The sequence below is a fragment of the Sander vitreus genome, chromosome 11 (assembly GCF_031162955.1).
Source record: "Sander vitreus isolate 19-12246 chromosome 11, sanVit1, whole genome shotgun sequence".
Classification (NCBI taxonomy): Eukaryota; Metazoa; Chordata; class Actinopteri; order Perciformes; family Percidae; genus Sander; species Sander vitreus.
The window spans coordinates 8,503,092-8,527,266 of NC_135865.1; the positions used below are offsets into that span (position 1 = coordinate 8,503,092).

The 24,175-nt window shown below is 39.5% G+C and overlaps 1 protein-coding gene across 8 annotated transcripts in view; it reads right to left on the reverse strand.

The window, feature by feature from the left end:
• LOC144525055 (partitioning defective 3 homolog B-like) overlaps positions 1 to 24,175 on the reverse strand; it is a 238,559-nt gene that overhangs the window by 72,464 nt on the left and 141,920 nt on the right. For 7 of the 8 annotated variants that reach the window (XM_078261533.1, XM_078261531.1, XM_078261530.1 and 4 more), the window contains 3 exons: positions 20,803 to 21,031; positions 9,139 to 9,249; positions 8,401 to 8,778 (listed from right to left, as the gene is read on the reverse strand). In XM_078261533.1, coding sequence (XP_078117659.1) covers positions 8,401 to 8,778; positions 9,139 to 9,249; positions 20,803 to 21,031 — 718 coding nt within the window. The remainder of the gene's footprint in view (positions 1 to 8,400; positions 8,779 to 9,138; positions 9,250 to 20,802; positions 21,032 to 24,175) is intronic. The other variant, XM_078261536.1, reaches the window with a different exon arrangement.

Consider the following 24,175-nt stretch of genomic DNA (forward strand, 5'->3'; position numbering starts at 1 on the left):
GGGATAACAAAGATTACTTAACCCTTAGATGTGCGTTGATAAAAAGGAGACAATTACTGAACTGTTCTTCGCAATGCTTTATGTTGTCTTCACTCTCAACCATTGCTATTGACATGAGAGACTTGCAAGAGGAAACAGCCCAAGCTGATCAATCACAGTTTTTGTGCTCTTCCCAAGGTATCCTCTGTAGCCTTTTTAACTGTCTCTGCACTTTTTTTATATTCATCTCCTAATTATACAACACAAGTTGTTGTTTGACATTGCCTTTAAAATAATCTATACAATGTTTTGTGATCGGCTGCCCCACTTGGCAGTACAACACTGTTTGTCAGTGCCTTCCTAAGCCATTAATAGACTAAGCATTTTTCTGATCCGTCACCAGTAGGTTAAGATTTGTCCTCTGCATTTAACCTATACAACCCAAAGAAACCCATGCAAACACAGAGAGAACAAGCAAACTCACACATCGATCCCCAGTACTCAGCAGTGCTTACTTGCTGTGAGGCGACAGTGTTAACTACTGAGTCACAGTGCTGTCTATGTGCTGAAGGTTAGATTAATATTATGGGTAATATTTGTTATTAAGTATTAGGAAATTATTAGTTTCAGTCCTTTGGACAGGCCAATAGAGGGAACCAGACAGGAGGACAAACAAATAAATTAGGCTATCAGGTTTTTTTCTAAAAAGAGAAAACACTCTTGTCGGAAAGGTGTAGTTTCAGGCTCACAAAGAACATACAATTAACAGGTATCTACAAACAAACTGATAGAGAACCATAGTTACAATACAACTATAATAATAATATATATATATATATATATATATAATAATAACAACGTTATGGCTTTCGCCACAGTCATATCCATATATTACTTTTGTACACATTGTGGAAAGTGTAACGTAAACATCTACCATTAGGTCGTTTTACAATTGATTTTAGCTTGACTAAGAATCGCTCCAATCACTCCAGAAAGTTTGAGAAGTCACTCCAGCTGACCTTTACTTCATATGACTCCAATGCTCTCTCTCAAATCTTCTTTGCTGGTTATACAGATATTTGCTGGCCATGTGAACTTAAGCAAGATCTTTTTATTAGATTTATTTAAGCAAAAAACAGCATTTACTTTGACCAGAATAATTTTACCCAACTTCATGCATAATACCTAACCAAAATTATTTAGCCTGATCTTCATCCCCAAACATGAATTTTAATTTATCTGAAAAGTGTGATGACAACTTCAAGAATTAATGAGGTGAACAGAAATATGTAGCCCTAATATAAACACTTGTTAATGTCATACATTGTTTATGATCCAAACTTAATAGTAAGTGAGTGAAGCATGTTGCGTACACTAGACTTGGATTCACTGTGACAAGATAAAATGCATGCTCACGTTGATTATATGGATGTGAAAACATATATTACATACATTTTGTCTTGGCTTTCTGTTAAAATAATTACAAATTGCAAAAAAATTCACTTACCCTCTCACACAAGGTGAAAGAGCACAATAAGAAGTAATGTGTAAGTGTAAATGTTGCTTAGCTGCGGGTGACCACAACGGAAATGTCAATTTAATTTACTCTAATACTACTGTATGAAAGGTGTATAGGATAAAAGAGTAAAGGAACAACAAGCATCCATATAGATGGAAAATAACGTGAAAGATCCGTCCCTGAGCGTGTATCTTTTGTGTCTTCAAACTTTTAGTGTCCATCTGTTTGTGTGTCCTTCTAAGAGCCTGAGTCTCTGTGTCCTTTTACCGTGTACGTGCCCCATTACGGGCGGATGTCCTTTACATGGAATTTATTTTTCATTGAAAAGTACTTGTGCAAATACAAGAGGCGGAAATCATAAATGAGAGGAAGAGAGTGCAACAGGGGAAAGAGAGACCTAGAAAGGGTATACTGAAGGGAAAGAGAGCAAGGGGGAGGAAGGAATGGAGCGGACGAGTGCCTCTTGAGAGCTTTCTCTTATTAGCCAGGCTGAATCACACGCTTTGAGTCCGGAAAACACACAGTCTGGGCTTTTTTCTCGTCTGCCCCCCCTCCCTTCCCCACCCTCTTCTCATTCCTCTCTTTTAGTCCTCTACACATTCTCTACTCCCAGCATTTCAGTTCAGTTTCTCTTACTTTTCTGTACTTTCCCATCTCCCTTTCTTAGTCTAATTTGCCCTTTTAGTCCTGGCCATTCACTGACCCTCCCTCCTCATCCTCCTTGCATGTCCTCACTCCGTCCACCTTGCTCCCCAACTCATCTGTTGAATAATCCTAAAACATCCACTTAGCCTTTCTTCCCCTCTAAATCCCTCGCAACTTCTTCTTTTCTCCCTTTTTTTCACCAGTTGATCCTCATTCCTGCAATTATTTGGGTCCACTCATGGCTCCTTTCAGCCTGCAAAATTTGGACCCTGTTTTCTCTTTTCCAAATCATCCTCTTTGCTTTCATTTTTTTTTTTTTGCTCTAAACATGCACCGACCCTCAATCATTTTCTCCAAATCTCTCCAGCTCGTTTCTCCTCTCTTTTCATTCTGTTCTTTTGTCTGATTTCGATGCTTTCCATAACCGTTATCCTATACTTTGTGTCCCTCTCTTCCTGCTTTTAGAATGAAATCCCCCTTTTCTTCAACACTTCCTCCTGCTAATTTGTTCCTTTCGCTCTTAACACTCACTCTGGCTCTTTCTTCTCCATACCTTTCTTCTGTTTCACCCCTTGTCCCATTTTCTTTCTTCAACTCCCATTCCTCCCCTTTATTCCTAATCCCACTTAACCTTCCATTTTACCTCCATTTCCTTCCAAAACACTCCAAACTTCTCTCTCATATCCACCATGGTCCTTGAATCTGCTTGCTTCTCTGTTTTTTTTTTTAAATTGATGAATTCCACATTTCTTATCACAGTTTCCATAATAATAATAATAATAATTTTCTTTTGCATTTATATATAAAGTAAAACTAGTTAGTAAAGATTAGAGAAATATCGTCTTCATTGTTACAAGAAATCAACAGGCGGTAGGAGATGGGGTGGGTTCTTTTAAGCTGCTTTACCAACCAATGCATTTTGTTTTGTGGAGAGAAAAGTCATTAATTGCCCTCACTTGTCAGAAAGACAAGGATCTACATGTGTGGATGTCACAAAGAGACAGTAGGACTTGCATTAAATCCTTGTAGAATTAACTGAAATGTGATAGAAACCTTTACAATCGGGCCAGTAAGTTACTGCTCCTATCGCAGCTATTTTCCAAAGCATTTTGTGTTAATGTGACCTCGGCTGTTTATTCAGTAATGCTAAGAAAGAGCTTTTCTTTGTGACTTTGCTTTAATGCTTATTCGTACCAAAATCATGTTTCTACCCAAAGATAGCAAAGATACATCCCCTAATACACACAGACACACACACCCATGGCCCCGCCCCTCCACTCTGTGCATGAGAAGTGTGCAAGATAAAGACAGCGAGTATGTTTTACTGTGTTAAAAAAAGGCCTGTGTGTGTGGCACTAATTGAGCTGAGAGAATATCTGATTAATTAACATGGAGGAAAGAAAGCCTCTCCAGTGACTAGCCAAGCAATGCTAAATGCTTATATTTCTCTCCTGTATACGAGCTCCCTCTGTGTCTCTCATGGTCTCAAGTTCACCATACTGACTATTAATGCATAATTTGGGAGTGAGGTTGTTTCCTTTCATGTACTCTGAGAAGTAAAACGAGCGCAATCTATAGATGCAAGCTTAAATATTTAGGTAAGGTACAGTTTGTGTAGAAATTAATACATTTGCCTATGTGTAGCATTTTAGTAGTCAAAAGAAGCTCACACTACTACATCTCACATTGTGTCACACTGACTAGTATCCCACAGGAAATCTTGCTATACAGAAGAAAAGCCTATTACTGTCTGATATAAAGCAGTCAGCAGTCAGTGGGTGGCTGCTCTTCCAGCACAACCAAAGCTAAATTTTCTAGAATAGAGTTTCTCACTTTCAACATTCAGTTCCAGCATGTTGGATGGGATGGAGGGTGTGAACCACTCTGGACATTTCTTTCTTTCATTCTTGATGGTATTTACTCTCTACTTATTGCTACAGTACCTCTCTCTCAAGCTCACTCCACTCTGGTCTCTCCAGGCTGATTGTTTTCTAATTGGTGGAGTGCCAGAGGTCGTGGTTGTTATGGTAACCTGCAAGGGGCACTTGGACGAGTTAGGTAGTGGATGGGCGAGGGTGGGAGGGGGCACCCACTCAAGAAAAACGGAGGGCAGCACTCATCCAAAGCTTGGGTGGTCACTTCAGAAAATGAACTGTGTGTGTGTGTGTGTGTGTGTGTGTGTGTGTTTGACATCCTAACTACCTCAGTTTTGTACATGCACCTACAGTAAGTGTGTGAGTGCACAAGACAGAGGAAATGGTTCGCCTGAGAGGACAAGGGTGTGAGAAAGCTAGTATATATGTGTATGCGTCTGTGTATGCATGTGTATATGTGTGTGTGTGTGTGTGTGTGTACGCAGAGGGTGGGCGAAGAATCCTGCCCTCCACTTGAACATTTTCTAAAGAGCTCCTTTGCTTGCGTCCTTTTCTCTCCCAGGCCGATTCCCACTGGTACTTCCTTCCCTATGTGAGCCACTCAGGCCCTCCAATCGGTCCATCTGCGTACTGAGATGGAAGAGAGGCAGAGGAGCTGCAGGAGGGTGGACACCAGGAGAAAAACTGTACGTCCATACTAAGCTGACTGAATTTGAAAATGCATCTTTTTTTTCTCTCACTGATTTACTACTCCATCCGGACTTAGCTGGCTTTTTGCTTTTTAAAACTGTCTCTAGTGTAGGATAAATGTGAAGATGATGACATAAGCCTGGCCAGGGGAGCCGTGTTGCAGTAAATATAGGAAGACAACTTACTGTCGTTTTCTAACCCATTTTGTGTCACTTATTATGACATGTCAATATAGCAGATCACACAGAGCAAAGGTAAGGTCTAAATATAAAAATAACCTGCAAATGTTAATGTGGACAGCCAATGTTTTCACATAGCATTTTTTAAATTAGACACCTTATTGTGGAGGTTGTCTCATCTAAAGGATGATTACATAGAAAATACCTACCTGTGTAATAGGTTTACTAAATGAGTCTGCATTAAACTCTTCCATGCATAAGGAACTGAGCTGGCAGTGCCCTTTAGAATTAAAGGGGGTGGGCTGGTTGAGAAGCAGACAGTGTGATATATTACTGTGTTGTGTGGTTAAATAACTGTCCTTCCATAATAGTGCTGTTTAAAGCAAACCACTGAATATGCACAAACACGCACATGCAGCCAGCCACATAAATGTGTGCTGGGGAATATAATTTACTCTATTTTAAGACCTACAGTATATATGGAAATTGCAACACGATGCTGTCAGCTGTCCGAAGGGACTGACAAAATGTTTGAACTCCTGCAAAGACAATGAAAGTGTTGCAGAAGGCTGTGTGCACCCGTAATGTTTATTTGAATCAATCATTGGAAAAGTAGGTGAAGAATAAAAAAAAAAGAAGGGAAAACATCATTGTTATTTCAGAAGCCTGTTGCTCCTCTACTGGAGAGTTTGTCAAAGCCTTTGACAAATTTAAGCATTATGGTTATTAGGGGCAACTACCGAGTGCCTATTGATTGATAATGTGCACTTTGCTACACATGTATCGCAGAGATACTTGCAGATATGAAAGCATAGCATTTATGAGGTGTTTTAGTGTTTGGCTCGGACCCAGTTCCAGAGTAAAATCACTATGGAGGCTTTTCAAATTAGTGGAGGTGCACCAGTAGTTACAGAGCAGACTGCATGGGTAAGCAAAGACAATAAAAAAATTGCATACTGCTGATCCAGAGTCAGTTCTGCTGTGTGTTACTAACAGCCGATGACCAGAAATTAAAGGGAGGTAGCACAAATGAAACTAAACAATAGTGGTATAATCACACTAATTCTATTTTAAGTGTATTACTTTGAATTATTGTTCCATTAAGAAGATATCAACTTCTTAATGTGACAATGTTTTTCAAAGTAGCAAAGTAACAAGGCCTATACTAGAAGGTGAAAGTAGCAACTGCCAAATTTACAGCAAGCATTATGAAGTGTTGTGTCCTGAATACTCCAGCTGATCTTTATTTTGGAATCAAGACCCACTTAAAGTTATTAATACTTCCACTGACTGAATAAACTGGTTATTTGGTCATCCAGCAGCACTAACGGTTTCCAGCGGACACCAGGAGGGTGTAAATCAGACTGAGCTGATGGTGTTGTTTCAGCCCTAAAATGATCATCATTGTTAAGCACAAGGCAGGGCCTGTTTTGTAGTTTTGCTTTTAATATCCATGATTACCAGAACAGCAGTCTATCTACATCTTATATATGGTCTGCACACACAGACACAACTGACACAACACACACACACACACACACACACACACACACACACACACACACACACAGAGCAGTACATGCACATAGAGCTTTGTACATGTGTGAGGTCTATGTTGTTGGTGTTTTTGTCACTGCATCACTTACTGTACTTACTGTGTGTGTGTGTGTGTGTGTGTGTGTGTGTGTGTGTGTGTGTGTGTGTGTGTGTGTGTGTGTGTGTGTGTGTGTAAATCGGTGTGCTTGATTGCTTTGCTGAGCTGCTGATGGAATGGAGTCCTTAGCGATTTTGTTTATCTCCGTCTCCCACATGCATACCGCGGCTCCGGCCTCCCTTGACACGCAGTAACACAGAGTAACGCACACACAAACACCGCTGACACGACAACCTTCTTTTTTTGGCACTGTCGATTACTGTCAGCCAATACCTGGACTTGCTTCTCTCTGCATCATCAGGTTTCAGGAAGTGATGATAAATGAATCGCACTATCTGCCAGGACTGCTGTGGCCATGGATATAGGTTTCCAAAATCAAGAAAATTCTTAAACTTGTTTTACTTCTTGTATGGAAGGAAAGAGGAAATAGATGGGAAAACTTGAGTAAATAAATATTGGATAAATTAAACTAGGTAGTCACAAGCCCACACTGGATCCATTCATCTAGTTAATTATGAGTGTGTTGAATAAAGTAGTATTATCTTATAGTTTAATTTGTTTAGTTAGAAGTTAGTGTTAGAAAACTGAAACATTGCCATACCATATCACATATGTACAGAAAAAAAAAATGATGCTTAATATTAAATAGATCTACTGTGATTAGCATATTTAGCTGTACATATAACCATCCATTGTTAAAGCCCAAGCAAATGTTTATTTACAAAATCCCAATAAGAAAACATGGAGAATACTACATACTTACAATTAAAAAGTAGACACAAAAATTATTTTTTATTGGTATAGGTTTGGAAGAATCTGGCACTGCTTATACATCCCTGTTTTGGATTGGCTAAAACTGAACTAATGTTTGAATTTAGCTGTATCCCTTTCCCTTCCGCATTACCAAAAATCTGAGCAATTTACTTTTAATAAAAATCTTAAAGAAGTCTACACTACAAGCCAAGGTCAATAGAGTCTTGACTTTCCATAATGAAACACTATTTATGCAGAAAGGAAACAATATGAGAAAAAACACTAAGTCAGAATCACTTTAAAGCCTGGAACTGTCCATCAAACAGGTTTACTTCCTCGCATGAAGACAGGTACAGAAATTAGGTGGATGTGTGTGTCTGTGTGTGAGGATATCTGTACTGGCAGATATATTCAAGAGTAAGTGAGCTGTGACTGGCATAATAAAGGTTAGAAGTAAGGATTGTGGAACTGAGAGGAGCACATTGAACCCTGCAGGGATTTTATTGGGACACACATAGCATGCACACACACACACACACACACACACACACACACACACACACACACTATTGTGTGTGTATGTCAGTGGGTACATGAGTACACAAGCGCCCACACTGAAGCTCAAAGCAAGCACAAACAATTCAATCTTTCCTTTTTGTCTGTCTGTCTCTATCCCTCTCTTGTTCTCAAACACACACACACACACACACACACACACACACACACACACACACACACACACACTTGATTTAGACAGGTGAGGGAAAAAGAGAGGGAGAAATATGAAGCATCAGCAAGATAATATTACACTGTAAAAGTGAAGACGGACAGAAGAGAAAAGGAACAGGGAGAAAACTGGGAGCTTTAGGCCCAGGCCTAGCTCCAGGAAGGGGGCCCAGGTTATTTTGCAGGTTTCAAAAAGACAAAAACTAAAATTAAATGTAAGGATAATTTATCAAATTGTACCAATTTTGCCACTGTGTGTCAAACCTGAACCGAACCAAACCTTTTTGCTTTGGTTAAAAACATCAACTACCGCCCTCAAGCACGAGGCTGGAGCTTTATTGACTCTTGTAAGTATATCCTGAGAAGGTCATGGTGCCTTACCTGTCATTAGCAGTAGCAGAGACAGGAGGGGATGTAGTTCCAGCTCCCCTTGGTTTATTGACTTTGGCGTACAGCCTATCAAGGGGGTCACCATCAGGGATGGCTCCAGGGTCGTTACCATGATTCCCATGCCCTGGTAAGGCAGAACGGCCTTGGGGGGAAGGGGTGCCAGGATGGGTGTGCTGAATTGTATTGTAGGGAGGTGACTGAGAAGGTGGCAGTGACATTGGACCCATTTCACGGTTCCTGAAGGATTGTATTCGGGCGTAGTTGGGGTCTGTGTCGTCATCTTCGACATCCGGATAGGCTGACCCGCCACCGCCACCTTGCTGGTCTCTGAGCCGTTGCTCTCGCAGCTCAGGATGCCCTGCCTCGATCCTGACAGACAGACGGAGAGCCAGATAAGACATCCAGAAATAGCATTAAAACACAGAGTGTTTATAATGGCTGAGTTATAGGGCTACCAGGGCTAACAAAGGATACCTTTAAACAAAGCACACAGTGGTACAGCATTAGTAAAGGGCTCAGGAATGACAAGCAGGGAGAATAGAGGGATTTGGAGAGATTGAAAAGAATGGTAGAGATGTTAATAAAGTGAACAATCATCTGCAATCAAGGAGGAGAAAAAAAGATGCTTACATAAATTTCCTTAATGAAAAATATTTATCTGAATATACAGAGTGTATTTGAGTCTGCATGTCAGCAAATTTAAAGCAAACAATCATCAAAGCTTCCTACCTTTCTCTCTCATCTTTCATCCTCTCAAACTCATGATCACTCAGAAGGCCTGACTTCTGTTGCTGGAGAGCTGTTTTTGAGTCCTTCTTTTCCTCTTTTTTCTTCCCGAATCTGGACAGAGAGAAGAAGTGAACTGAAACAGTTAATGGAGAAAACATTATAGTATATTAACTCTGTATGGGGATTTCAAAGGCCTTCAGCATGATGTGGTACTGGTAGCAATAACTAACACCACAAAAACACATGGCTGAAATCCTGCACATGCAAACACAGTGACATGAATGCAGATAAAGTACGCACATTGTGTTATTCAGTGCAAGATCAGGCTGGGACTCAGTGTCAAGAATGACTGAATCGCCTCTGCGTCTCTCCAACCTCTCACTCACAGACACACATACATAGCAAGAAGCACCCAAATAAAGGTATATCACACTGCAGCTTATAAATGGCACTACATCCACCACTTCTCACTTTTAAAACTGATAGTGGTAGATACAAATCCTTAAAAGCAGCTGCCATAGCTAAACACAACCCTTCAGCCTGCACTGCTGCTGCCGCTAAACCTTTGCTAGCGCTGCAGTAAAGTCACATTTAAATTGAAATGCTCCCAAAACGTAAGTTCCTAGCTTCCCTCTCTCTTCTTGCTGTTCTTTCCTCCCTAAAACAGAGAATTGTTATAATAGTAATTACTACATAACATACATTGAACTTTAATATACAAATATTGTAGGTATGAAAGGCAAATCGATAAGGTAAATATGTATTACAAAAAGGTAAACAATAGGAAGGATACAGGTCTATATGTATAGGTTGGTGGTTGCAGTGCAATGCGAAGAACAGGGAATAAATAGAGTATGAGTAGTTCAATAAATAAGGTAGAGAGAGGCTATATGTAAAGCTATTGCTACTCTATACAGTCTCATCTAAATTAAAAGATGGCGTACACACAATAGACTAAGTGTTTTAAGTGGCCACATCAATACTCCAAACTACAGCAGTCAATACAGTTTGTATGTGGTCAGCATCAACAGCATACTCAGCACTACTGGACACTGCACAAGTCATTACCTGGAGAAGGCCGTGGCTCACACACATGCACAAACACAAATACACACACCTGACTAAATGTCATAACTAAATGTGAATGAATAATGTGAGTGAAAGTTGAGTGCATATATATATAGGGAAATGAAACACAGTTAACCAGCATTACCACTTGAGTGCATGTAGATATATGGAAAATGATTTACAGTGAATGATGAATGAAATTGTTTTGTCTTGTTCCGTTGTTTTTTCTTTATAATGCAAAAACAGGATCTGAGTCAACTTTTTTGCTGACAAAGGTCTGACTGATATGAAGTTATCAGGAGCCATTCAGAGGCTAAACATGTCATAAGCAAGTATAGCCTGCTCACACGCTGATGTGAAAAAAAGGAGGAAAAAAAAAGCACTCCTCCCATAGAAGCTCATTGAAATGCACAGCCCAGCAGCTATACGGTGAGCAGGATATGGTTAATTGAGCCAGTCAAAACTGCTAAATAGTTAATATCTGCAACACGCAAACCGTGACCTTATAACCCACCTTATGTTTTATTTATCTGGTGAATTTATTGATGCATTATTCTTTGGTCTACACTTCCGCTACCCACTGCTGTTGATGTTTTTGAAATATCACTATATATATACCTGCTTCTGCATTATTTAAAACAATATTAATGGTCATTTTAAAGTGTGTGATTATGTGTGTTATGTGTATAGTTGATGTGTGACTGTTTTGTAGTTTAGCCTGTGCATGTCTGTGCATAGCTGCGAAAAAATAACGGTGGAGTGTGTGCACTGAGGTAATGTTTCTTTGAAATGCTTAATGTGGACTGGGGGTAAAGCAGCCAATTCACCTCCCATAGAGGGGGGCTGAAAGGGCAATGAAGGGCCATAACCGTGTGTGTGCATTAACAGTGTGAGTGTGTATTTGCCTCACTGGGGACAAGCCTTGCTCTAATTACTGCTACATACGAAGTTACAGGCTTACCCTTTCCTTCAACTCTCTCTGTCTTCCCCTCTCTTACCCCTCCTTCACCTCCCTTCCTTTTACCTTTTCCTCCTTTTTTTTACCTCCCTTTCTCTCATTAACCTCATTTCTGTTCCATTCTATCCTCGCCTTCACCCCTTCATCTTGCCGCCTTGTTTGGCATGTCACACCTTTGTTTCAAACACTTCTCTCACAGCACTTAACCTCTAACGCCCCCCCGCCCCACACACACACACACACACACACACACACACACACACACACTCTCTCTCTTCTGTGCTGTCATCCCTGTTTCTTCTCTTACCTCAGCTTTTAAACAGTAAATAAAAAGATGAAAAAGGAATTTGGAATAAGGTTGGATTACATGTCGGCTGTATTACTCGCAGGAGCTACAGAGTAAGAGAAAATCTGACTTTCAATGCTCTTTAATGACGCATCGAACGGAAACGGGGTGGGGGGACTCAAAATACCTTAAAACCTAACCTGACAAACGTATCACTGTCAAGTCAAAACAGGCCTGTACACAAAACCCATAAACTGAAAAAAAGGAATGCAGATGAATGGAGATAAATAAGACAAAACCTAAGACGTGAGAGATAAATAGACGACAATCTCTCGCTGTGTCCAATTGCGTGTCTAAAATTGATTTTGGACTAAACTGACATTGGATGCCTCTTTAATACCTTCTCTGTAACATGTTATGACAAATGAAGCAATCAAACACATCACCGTGAATCTAAGGACAGCAGGCCATACGCTGCTTTCATTTATGAGGGGAAGGATGAGGAGCCTGACTAAATCATTTCACTTGTGGTTTGGAAATAACTGTCCACATAAGATTAATCCAGCCATTTGATTTTTACTTCTCCACACTGACCTCAGAGACCCACTCTGCCCAACGGCAATATGTTTTAAAGTTATTTTATATGAGTGATTTTATATTCGGACAAATGGTGGAAAAGTGCAAGATATTGAAAATTAAATAGGGTACAAAAAACATATTTCAACTGCAGTTCCCTAGATCCTTAAAGTAAAGAGTATTACACACATTTAAACCTCAAGATCATCTTTGATTTGCTACTTTGATGAGATCATTGACAAAAAGATTATGACAAAAATGGAGTGAAAGTATTGCAAATTGTAACCAATGCTTTAACCTCTTACAATCTGGTTTAAAACATTAGCTACTGAGTAAAATATGGAGTTTCAAGAGTTTTTGAGCATCAAGAAGTGCTTTAGAAAGAACATTAGATAAAACAATGGAGATAGCTTTGGAGCTATCTATGCAGTATGTGTTATATGCCTTCTTGACACACTATACTTCCTTAATTTCTTCCCATCATCTGTTCATTCCTCATTCTCTCCCTTCCTACGTCCCTGTGTTCATCTGCGGGGGTGTTTTCTCCATGGGGTCAAGTTCTACAGTGAAGATGAACCGATTACAATAAACAAGAAACCATCTGTAGCTATGTTTGAGTGACTTACATTTAGCAGCAAATGGAAGGGAAAAGAACAGTGAGAAGGATTTAGAGGGTAGAGAAAGATGTACAAAGATAATGAACACCTACAGCTTAATTAGGCCTTCTCTCTCTCTCTCTCTCTCTCTCTGGTCCCTCTTGAGTGTTATTACTGGGCTATTGTGGGAGGCAGCATGCGTGGATGCACACACATAAGCAAGCACACACACACACACACACACACACACACACACACACACACACAACTGAACAAAGATACACAAATGAAATATAGGCAGAAACACAGAGAGGCCATAAACATACATCGATTAGAACGTTTGTGTGTTTCTGTGTGTGCATATGGCCTTTTGCAAGTGAGGAAAGTAACATAAATAGAAAGCTACACACTTGGGATGCCTGTGCATTTCTCTTTGTACATGCACACAAAAAAACAATGAAATTGAAGTGAATAGGAAGTTAAGTGGCTTGTCTCATGATGTCAGGACACTCATCTTTGACCTTTTCCCTCTCTCTGCACCTTTGAGCAGCAGGCTAAAAAAACTTTTCTTTCATTTTTATCGTTACGACTTCTGCCCGTCAGCAACTTCCTTTTCACGTCAGTCCTTTAAAATTGAGGAATCAGTAAAAACACAAACCATTGGCTAAGTGTCTTCACAGTGCACATTTACTAAAAAACAGGTGCTGGAGGTAATGAACACATATTTGCATATCAGTCCCTCCAGGACTTTGCGATGTCGCGATCGCGCCAATTCACGCAAATTCAACCAATCACCGCAAATTTGGTGCGACTCGCAATTTTGACCAATCACCTCAACTTTTCCGCACATTTGACCAATAAGCTGAAGTTTCCCGCGACTTCAACCAATCCCAGCAGTCCCACGTGCACTTTGAGAGCCAATGACCAATCGGGAGTGAGAACGGGTTGATCATTTCCTTGTTTTTGATATGAAGACGAGACGTGTGTGTGACTCAAACATCTCACATTTACCAACAAAACGTACAGCGAAAGACATTTCAGACCCTCCGATACATTTTAACATCAATGTAGACTTTAACGATTAAAAGTCGCTGAAGTTGCTGCCACAAACACACACACAGACACACACACAAACAACACACACACACGGTGGATGCAGGAGAAAAAAGAGATGAGACGACACAATGATCTAAATTGAGGACAGCTACGCTCGTTATTGTAAGTGCAATGATAAGTTAAAGTCAGTACTTTATCAAACCGTATGAATAACTAACAATGTAAAAATCAACAAGCCACTGACAGATATGCTCAAATTTGATTCATTCAATGAATTATATTTTTTTGTCTTAAATCCACCAGCCATTTTCATATTATACCAACATTTACAGCATCCCGAGCCTTTTTGGTAAGGTTACTAGGAAATCTCAGCCTAGTGTAGTTTTATTCTCCCCAAAACAAGTTTCCTTTTTATTTTGAAAGAACTATAAAAAAAAAAAAAAATCGCAACTTTTTTGCAACTTTCACTGTCTCCCGCAACTTCATTGCAACAAACATACAAAAGACATCGCAACTTTTATCGCAATTATTTACAAAAGCTCCCGCGAAATCAGGCATTTTAGGCCGCAACAATCTCAAAAAAAAGGCCGCGAAATCCTGGAGGGACTGTCATATGAATGCAGCATCTGTAGGCAACGGGACAATATTTTGGTAGCCAATGGGTTCCGAGATTGCTGGAGGAATGGAATAATTTTCTAAATATAAAACGTTTTAAATTTTACAAGTTATGACATTATCACTTGAGCATAATTTCACAAGGGCTATCAGAGTAAAAACAGCTGATTACAACTCCGTTAGGATGAATGACCTCTAGTTCTGTCATTAGTGGGAATAGAAGGATGACTATGAATATTTATGACCTAACACCACAATTTGTATGGAAAGTGAACAGCTACTCATTTGTATGTGAGAACGATTTAATTAATCATATAACTTTCTTAAAGCCTCCATGTGTGTTGGAAAAGGTAGGAGGAAAAAAACAAAACAAACATTTAGCCATTTGAGTCTGTACTACCACAGAATATGTTGTACAAAACATACCTACATAATTACTTACTGATGAAGAAAGAAGAAAAAATGCGGAAAAGAGGATGGTTAAAATATCAGCTTAATTTACCGAAGCAACCAGCAGCAGGCACAGTGTAACAGTCCAGAGTGCAAACTTAACCCATCATTTAACCCACATTTTTAAAAATCTTGACCTTACACTAAACATGTTTTAGATGTGAGGACTGGTCAGCAAAGGTAAAACATCAATAGGTTTAAAACAGGTTCTAACGTCAAACAACTACGAGGCACGCACGCGCACGCACACGTGCGCGCACACACACACACACACACACACACACACACACACACAGAACAGTGAGCAGAGGGCTGTTCCACACTTGTGCTTCTGAACTGTCCATGAGGAGAAAACCCACTGACAAACAGAAAACGAGTGCAAACATCTGTGACTCTCACTTCCCCTATTCTTTCTATTCTTCTGCTCTTCTCTCACTCCCTCCCTCTGCCACTCCATAGACACGCCTCCTTTTGCTATCATTGGCAAATGGATCCCTGAGGGAATGGATGATTGAAAAGTGTGCTGCGATAACAAGCACACACATACACACACACACACACACTCGCAAACACACACAGATGATTGGCAGGCATGACATCAGTTTGTGACACTCCAATGACTTCCTGTCATGATGTTTGATTGGCAGCTGGTGGGTCCTTCCCCCCCTTTCAAGCATGTGCTCTCTAATTATGAAACAATGACAGGCATTGTCTGGTCAAAAGACAGGGTTTTACCTGCATAAAGAGCTGGGAACAGTCAGAAGTATATTTTAAACTGTTTTTTTTCTATGTATTTATTTTTCTTCATGTCCCTTTATTTTGTAACTAGTTAAGTTTATTTCCTATTTGTCCTCTTGCTACATGTGTCGACATTGTTGCACTGCTAAATAGTGTTACGTACTGTTTCTATGATGCCTTACTATAAGGATTATCTTGTTCTTTGAATAATGAGAAGGGGGGAAATAGATATACTTGCTAAATGGCAATGGCCAGTAAAAGTACCCCATCGTCGAATGGGCTAATAGGCCCAACAATGGAGCACTTTAAGTCAAACAGAGGTGGGAGAGGGAGAAGAGAAAGAAGGAAGAAAAGAGGCAAATACAGGAGAGAGTGTAATTATAGTCATCAATGATAGGTAAAGAATGAGAGCGTACTCAATGCTCAAAGAAAATGATTGTGCTCTAATTGCATTCTCCAATTATGTTGCTCTTTGAGTTTTAAGGTTTGCTAAGGTAAACATACCTTCTGACATTTTCTTATGAAAATACATCATTCAGCGGACAGTTAGCAGACATATATGCACATGGACGCACACACACACACACACACACACACACACACACACACACACACACACACACAGAAACCAGAGCAACGGAGGCCAGATGGAGGTGAGTACAGTGGTGCACGATGACAACCAAGCAGGCAACAATGTATTTATTATCATATATTCACACCATTTTAAATCTGAAAGTGAACAGCATGCATACATACTTTACAACACACCAACAATCACATAAACATGACGCACTAGCAGTGCTGTCCCTTTTTGGTTCTGGTAGACCTTGTACATTCCCAGTCTCACCTCATAGATTACCATATTTGCATTTGTACAGACTGTCTCTTTTACAACCAGCATATAACACACACACACACACACCCACACACACACACACACACACACACACACACACACACACACACACACACACACACACAAATGACAGGAAAGCTCAGAGAACCATACTCTGAATCCATGTTAGTTATGTTTGAAAAGTGTGAAGTTATGGTTGTAGGTATGTGTGTAATATAAATATTCGGAGAGTTGCCAGATTTGTTTAAATATCAACCTTAATGGTCTGCGCAAAGATACACAGATCAGAGAGGAACAAAGGGTCACACAACTGCAGACAATTTGGAGACAAAACACACACACACACACACACACACACACACACACACACACACACACACACACACACACGTGTCTGAGGAAGATTCACAGCAACCATGGCCAACTATATGACAACCAACTGACTGTGTGACTAATCATGTTTTATCACCACATGATTATTCATGACGGTATAATGGTTACCGCTCACTCTCACAAACACACACACACACACACACACACACACACACACACACACACACACACACACACAAACACACAAACACAAACACACACACAGATGATTGGCAGAACTGATTGGCAGGTGGCACCAGTTCAGATGACAGTGCCAGAGCCAGCTGTCCACTTTAAAGGGCATTTTAAACAAACATTCACAGTCTGACTTTAATCTCTGGGTGACAAATCTGAAAAGCATAGTGCAGTAATAATATTTAACTTTTCTACCCCTCTACAGCATTTCTTCATTTATGTGAAGAACTTAATTGTAAGTCAGCCTTTTTGGCAATTAGCATTTCATTCAGGAAAACCTGTGATTTCTACACAATAACAATAACAATAAGAGAGGAATTTACGATAGGAACGTTATGGCAATAATGTCTTTGTGTGTCTTTGCAGCTGGTGCAAAGAAATATATAGTAGTAATGTATACTGTAGGTAAAGAAATCTAGTGTGTCAAATGTGTGAACCATCCAATGGTACACAGTAACATTTACTACTGTAGAACCAGACACCTTGGAGTAAGGTTGAGTATCTCATACCAGCTCTCCTTCCGACCATTAGGCCAATCAAAGCTGGCCTTAGATGAATATGACAAATCAGCAGCACAGCCTAGATTGAACTTTACTGAATAGCACCAATTTGCCTTCTCAGTCTACCTCCATTACATGCAATCAAATGCAGATAGGGAGCTGGAGCTGGAGGGAGCAGACCAAGAGGAAAAATTGGAATGATGCAAAGATTACGGGGGTGGGGGTGTAGAGGTAGAGAGGTTACTGAAATATGGCTCGAAAGAGGGGGAGGAGAGAAAGGCTGAGAGTATCACTGGGCTCGAATCAAGGCCCTTCTATGGTGACCAGAGATGGGGAGTAGAGGAAAGGTCTAAACTATTATATGGTTTCTTAAGGCACTTAAGGCAAGACATGGGGGAATTAGTGGTTAGATTAAAGGATGGATGGAAGGATAGGTGCATAGAGGTAAGGATCGGTTAGATTAAACTGGAGATATTCTCGGGTGTGCTGCGTAGGTTGTCCAGGCCATAATAACACGTGGTAGATAGGCAGAAGAGAGATGGATGAACATAGAAAGAAGGGGTTGGGCGTAACCTTCCCTGAACTCTGAAGCACTTAAAACACTGCTAAGATGGTAAGACAGAGTGATAGAGTGAAGGAGGTTAAAAAAAAGAAGACATCTTTAGGTGTGTCATGTATTGCATTGGAGTTGTAATGGAAAAAGCAATAGGGAATTGTGAGAAAGATGTAGGCGGAGATGGCATGATTGAGATCCTCAGGTGTATAATCTGTGCATTTATAGGAATATATCACATTGTGCCACAAATGATCCATGGTTATACATATAGCTTGCACATTGGAACATGTTAAGACCGTAAAACATAAACCACATATGGCAAGAATGAGTCAAACAGTATAAATCTATGATTGTGATTGAATGTCATGCAGGAATTTCTCTGCTGCATACTTGGTATGTAGTAATCAGGGTTTCTGCAGGTTTTACTAAGTCAAATTGACGACATTTTACGATCTTTTTAAGACCTTTATGAATTAAATTAAAGACCTATATCACAACATAAAAGAACAACGAAATGCAGAATCACAAACGCACTTGCAAAGTAAATAAATGCATTCAAATTGAATAAAAGCGACACAAGAAAGAACTATAACACCACAGAATAAAAAATAAAAAGAACATTTCAATGAGCATTAGAGGTAGCGTTACATGGACGTAGGAAAATTAAATGATTTACGACCTAAAACACAATACTTCAGCGAATTTAAGACTTTTTAAGGCCTACAATTGGGATTTTGAAATTTTAGACTTTGTAAGACCCCACGGAAACCCTGGGAGTGGACCTTTTTTATTTTCAGGTAGTGTAAAACTGTGATTAAATCAAACGTTTGGGAATTATATTCATTTATTTCGCTAAATGAAATGGAGGTGAACAGGATTTCATTTGTGATGCTCAAAGTACTGCAAAATTAAATTGAAAAAAGTTTCTTATTAGAAAGATAATTAAAAGGTATTATTACCTGGAATAATCCACAGACCTTGCTATGGATGGTGTTCGCAATTTTCGGTCGTAGAAAACAGTTTTCAATGAAAAGATTTTGATAGAGAGGTATATGGACATCTTTTAAGATATGGGTGAACGGACTCTTTATCAAATTTGAACTACTGTAACAGGGGCTTTCTTCGATGTTGCAAGGTCTCTCGTTCCTTTGTGGCTTGAGAAATTGCATTATAAATGTATTATTAAAGCTAAATAAATGCTATTTAAAAATGTAGGACTCAAAAGGCCATGTAATGACACTACCACTGATTCATACAACACAAAGTTGCATATTATGCAATGATGGGTTGAAGTGGCTACTTTCACCTCAGGAGGAACTGACAAAGATGAAGGCAGGTAGATAAGCAGGTAGGTCGGTCTGCCATTAAAACTAAAACTACCAATAAAATAAGTGGGTGAAGAATGAAGGAACATACTGTACAGTACACACCACAACCCTACCTCTCCAGCCTTTCCTATCAAAATTGATTTGACATAATTATGAACAGGCTTAGGTATAAAGAGCCATTTATACACATAACTGCATGACAAAGACAGCTTTTTAACATCATAAAAGGAATGTCTGCTCCCCATAACATCCTTACTAATGACTAATTACTGTAGGTATGAGAAAGTGAAAGCACACTGAAGTGAGAATGAGGAAAACAAGGTGGAACAGAGGTTAAGAAAAAGGTGGAGCCTTGCAAAGAAAATAGCACTGAACCTATTCAATCAAGAAACATTATTCCAATTGCCTAATATTTCACTTTAAATAACATGCAATTCTGAGATATAATCACTGTGATAAGATCGGACTTTGAAATCTGGTGTTTTTCTGTGTTCTGGTTCACACAGACTGCTTTTGTGAGTGTATTTTGAAAAGGCTGTGGCTGAACTTTTGGGATCAAATTGCATGCAAGTGTTTTTCTTAAGATGTGTATCTATGTAATGGTCATGTGAATCTCATTTCAGAAACAACCACAGTGAAAAAAAACTGATTTTAGGTAGCAATTAAGGTAGAAAGTACAAATTGTTCATTGAAACATTTTGCCCCATTCATGCTGTGTGTCTACCTAAATGCCTCATTCACACTGAGAGATATAATGTTAAAGTTAATCACATGAAATAGTTCTGACAGGTAATTTTCAGAGCCTCTAAAGGAAATTGGGGCACCGCTCTTAGAGTGGTCTTTGTGTGCCTGTGAGCATGTGATAGTGTTTCATGATTTAAAGGGTTATATTTGTCAGATGTGAATGCATGAGGTGTGCAGAGAGAGAGATTGTGCTAATTGATGTGTCCCTATTGAGAGAATTAGGTAATTGTGGATGACGGACTCCATTAATCTGATTTTCTGACTTTAGACAAAGGCAGGATTTTTGTCAAATACACACAGGTTATTGCAGTAATACAAAGGAGAGATCATCTAACCAGTGAGTTCTGTGTTACTGTAGACATCATCGACTGAAGACAGACTATATTAAAGAAAGATTAAGACAACATATATGCCTATACCAAATATATTTTTTGTTTGTACCTTTGCATGATATTATAAGATGCCGTTATATTCACATTGCAAATGTGTAGAAAGCATGCGACTATGGATTCCATATGACACAAACGTTGTTTATCACTGAAAAGGTTGACTTCCAGCTTACAAAATGACTGTACACTCCAACACACACTAACACTGTAAACTGAAAATCGTTTAAGACTTCACATGCTGGATAGAAGTGATTTCACCAGCTAGCGCGGGTCATGTATCGGCCATTCTGCATATACACACTTAAAGACACAAATAGACGTATGACCACAAACATAACCATCTCACTTGCTGCTCTCACACGCACACACACACACACTTACCTCAGCAGGCCAAAGCCTATTTTCTTGCTCTTTTTCTCTGTGTCCTCAGGCTCCTCTGCTTTCTTTTTCCCTTTCTCTTTTATTTTCCCCTTGTTCTTTTCCTTCTTCTTTGTTTTTGGTTTCTTTTTCTTGTCTTTTTTGCCTTTTTCCTCTGTTCGATCCTCCACTCCCTGGCGGGATGAACTACTTGCCGGGGTGTCCCGGCCTGAACTCTGCTCCGAACCATCATCTAGAGGGAATAGATGAAGAAAAGGAGAAAGATGGGGATTAGAGGGATTGGGGTACTGCTACTTGGGCGGAGTGATTTGCTCGCAGCACCTGAGAAGCCCCATGGTGAGGAGCAGAGAGTAACAACGGTGCTTTTCAGGTGTTGCGCTAATCACTCCGCCCAAGTAGCAGTGCTTCGCCTTCTGAGAATATAGTTCCCAGTATGTATACGCTTAGAAGATGGCTGTGTTTCATGTGACCTTGTTATTTGTACACGCTGTGACTATACAAATCACAACAGGAAATAGGAAATGTTGGCGTTATTTTGTCACTTATTGGGAGCAGTAGGCTAGATGGAGCCGGTTACCTCCAGGATCTGTGCTAAGCTAGGCTAGCGATGGGTGCGTCAGACAGAGTTAGGACACGCACGGAGATGAGAAGGGTATGTATGGACTTATCTAACTCTGGGGGATACGGTGAATAAGCTAAAGTCCCAATAAGTTGGCGTGTTTCTTTAAGATGAAGTTATAAAGTCTTTGTAAAACAGGATTATCAATAAGCTGCTTAATGGAAGTGCTAAAACTAGTGAAAGATTCATCAATGAAATCCTGATTAAAAGTAGTTACTCTCATAAAACTAACCAATTCCACCTTTAATTATTGACATCTTTCTTTTTGCTTTGTGTCCAAAGAAAATCACTTTTTTTGCCAGTTTGATGCAAACAGGCACACCAGATTAATTTATCATTATTTTGTATATGCATAAAGCTGATTCATCAACATTGTCAAGAACCATCGCTGTGACCTAATTTTCAAGTTAACATGAAGAAGAAGTCAGTTCCAGTGGTACCTAGCAATGGAGTTTATGCACTTACTGTAGCTACAGTAATGCTCATTATAGCAGTAAAACCAAGACTCATTTGCCAAATCCCACAGCATAACACAATACAGTGAAGAGACCACATATCGGGATATAACACTAGCACGCATACAAACAAAAAGAAACAACAATGTACATATCTCCACAAATGAACAGCCCACATACACACAGGCACATAACCTTAAACTTTCTTTACTCAACATGACAAATTTATTAACTTTACAGTGAATGAATTAACTCTTAGAAATGAGAAAGCTAAAATGTTCAGAGTAAACTGTGCATGCACACACACACACACACACACACACACACACACACACACACACACACACACACACACACACACACACACACACACCTTGTCAGATTTTATAAGATAACCAAACCAAATTAGTTATTACTTTGTGTGGATATTCACTTCAGACTTAATTACAAAGCCTGCCTAGCAATTAAATGGAATTGTAATTGCGTGTGTGTGTGTGTGTGTGTGTGTGTGTGTGTGTGTGTGTCTGCAGATACACGGCTTCATGCTTGTGCCTGGTTAGTCTTCCCCTAAGACTTTCAAAACTAAAAATGATCACAGCACATATCCCTATAACATTTTTTTTGCATTGTGTGTGTACACTGTCAGTGCAAAAAACATATACTTGTTGTTACAACAAGAGTTAGAGTTTAAACACTCATTATTAAAAAGAACAAACCTCATTCACGAATACTTTTAGTTTCACTCAAATTTGTTTTTAAAAAATGAACTTCAAAGTCAGGAAAACCCTACATCTGTTTCACAAAATGAATACAGACCCCTGGTTTGTTGACTCACATGTCAAATTTGGTTGAAATTGGAACTGGGCTATTTCTTCTACTACACTAAACACTTTCTTGGAATATTAAAGATTTTGTACTTAAGTCAGCCATGTCTGGTGTGTTTTATTTACTATTCCATGGCATAGTATGTATTTGTTCTGTTTACGAATGCTTGTAGGGATGGTTTGTGCAAAAGGCGACATAAGAAGTATAAAACAACGAAATAGACAAAGAGATTCAAATGAATCATAAGTAAGGTAACACAAAAGAAAGAGAATGACACAAACAACCATTTAGCACTATAATCCATCCCAGCTGACATCAAAGCCAATGACTCAGGGCCTCTGTAAAATAGTCCCGCTTGACAACTAAATTCACTGGAAACTGTGAAGCACTGTGGTATTAGCTGGATTCAGCTCAGGATTCCCCACAATACATCAGCTACACATGAACCCTGACTAAATATTCACTGTACACATATACTGTCAGAATGTTAGCAGTTTGCCTTCCTGATCACCAGTAGTATATAGGTAAAAAACTGCTAATCCACCTTAAAATCTGACAGATAGTAGTTGATAAGCATTTTTTTTTTAAACTGAAGTAAAGCTATAATTTAAGCCCAAGCAAAAGTGCACACTTGTAGACAATCATAGAAAGAGAGAGAGAGAGAGGTCTTGATTGAGTGCGCTTCAGATAACTGTTCTCTGTCAATTAACAACAGCTCTCAAAGTGTTGAACATTTAGAAAGATGGTGACAGATGTGGCCACTGTGTGTGTGCGGTGTTGACATGCCATATTAGTCCTATCCTGTGTGAATGTAGTGATCTGAAACAGCCTGACTCATTACTCTAGTGGTGACTGAGAAGAGCATGCTGCTAATAACACAGCTGGGAATTGAACTGCACTTCCCGGTGGAACAAACCAAGGAACTACCATTTAGCTCCGGGATAAATATTTATAGCTAAATCTGAACTGAATCACATTTTGTAAGGCAATGCTGCTTCTAAGCTTCATATGTGTTGAACCTTTTGAGGTATAATGTTCTTCTGGGTAGTTCTTTCCTAAACTCATACGAATTGACAACAGCAAACCTAAACTGTGCTGAGCTCACTAGCGGATTTTCAAAATAGTAGAGGAGGTTGTTATTGGGGAGCACACTGAAAATGGAAGCAAGCCATGAGTATTCAGCATTCATCATCGCCATGTAAATAAAACCCGTCTAGAAGGGACTGACGGCGTTATAAATAACGGCGTTACTAACAGCGTTACTTTTTTTCAGTAACGAGTAATCTAATTGATTACTCTTCCCATCTTAATAACGCCGTTACCGTTACTGCCAAAATATGCGTCGCATTACTATATTTGAAGCTGTTTTTTTCATCAGACCAACTAGATCTCTGAGTCTGAGCCGAGAGGCAAATACTTTTTTTTACTGTTGTTCTTTGGTTAGTGGGCAGTGCACGACGCAAGCGCATAAATGCTG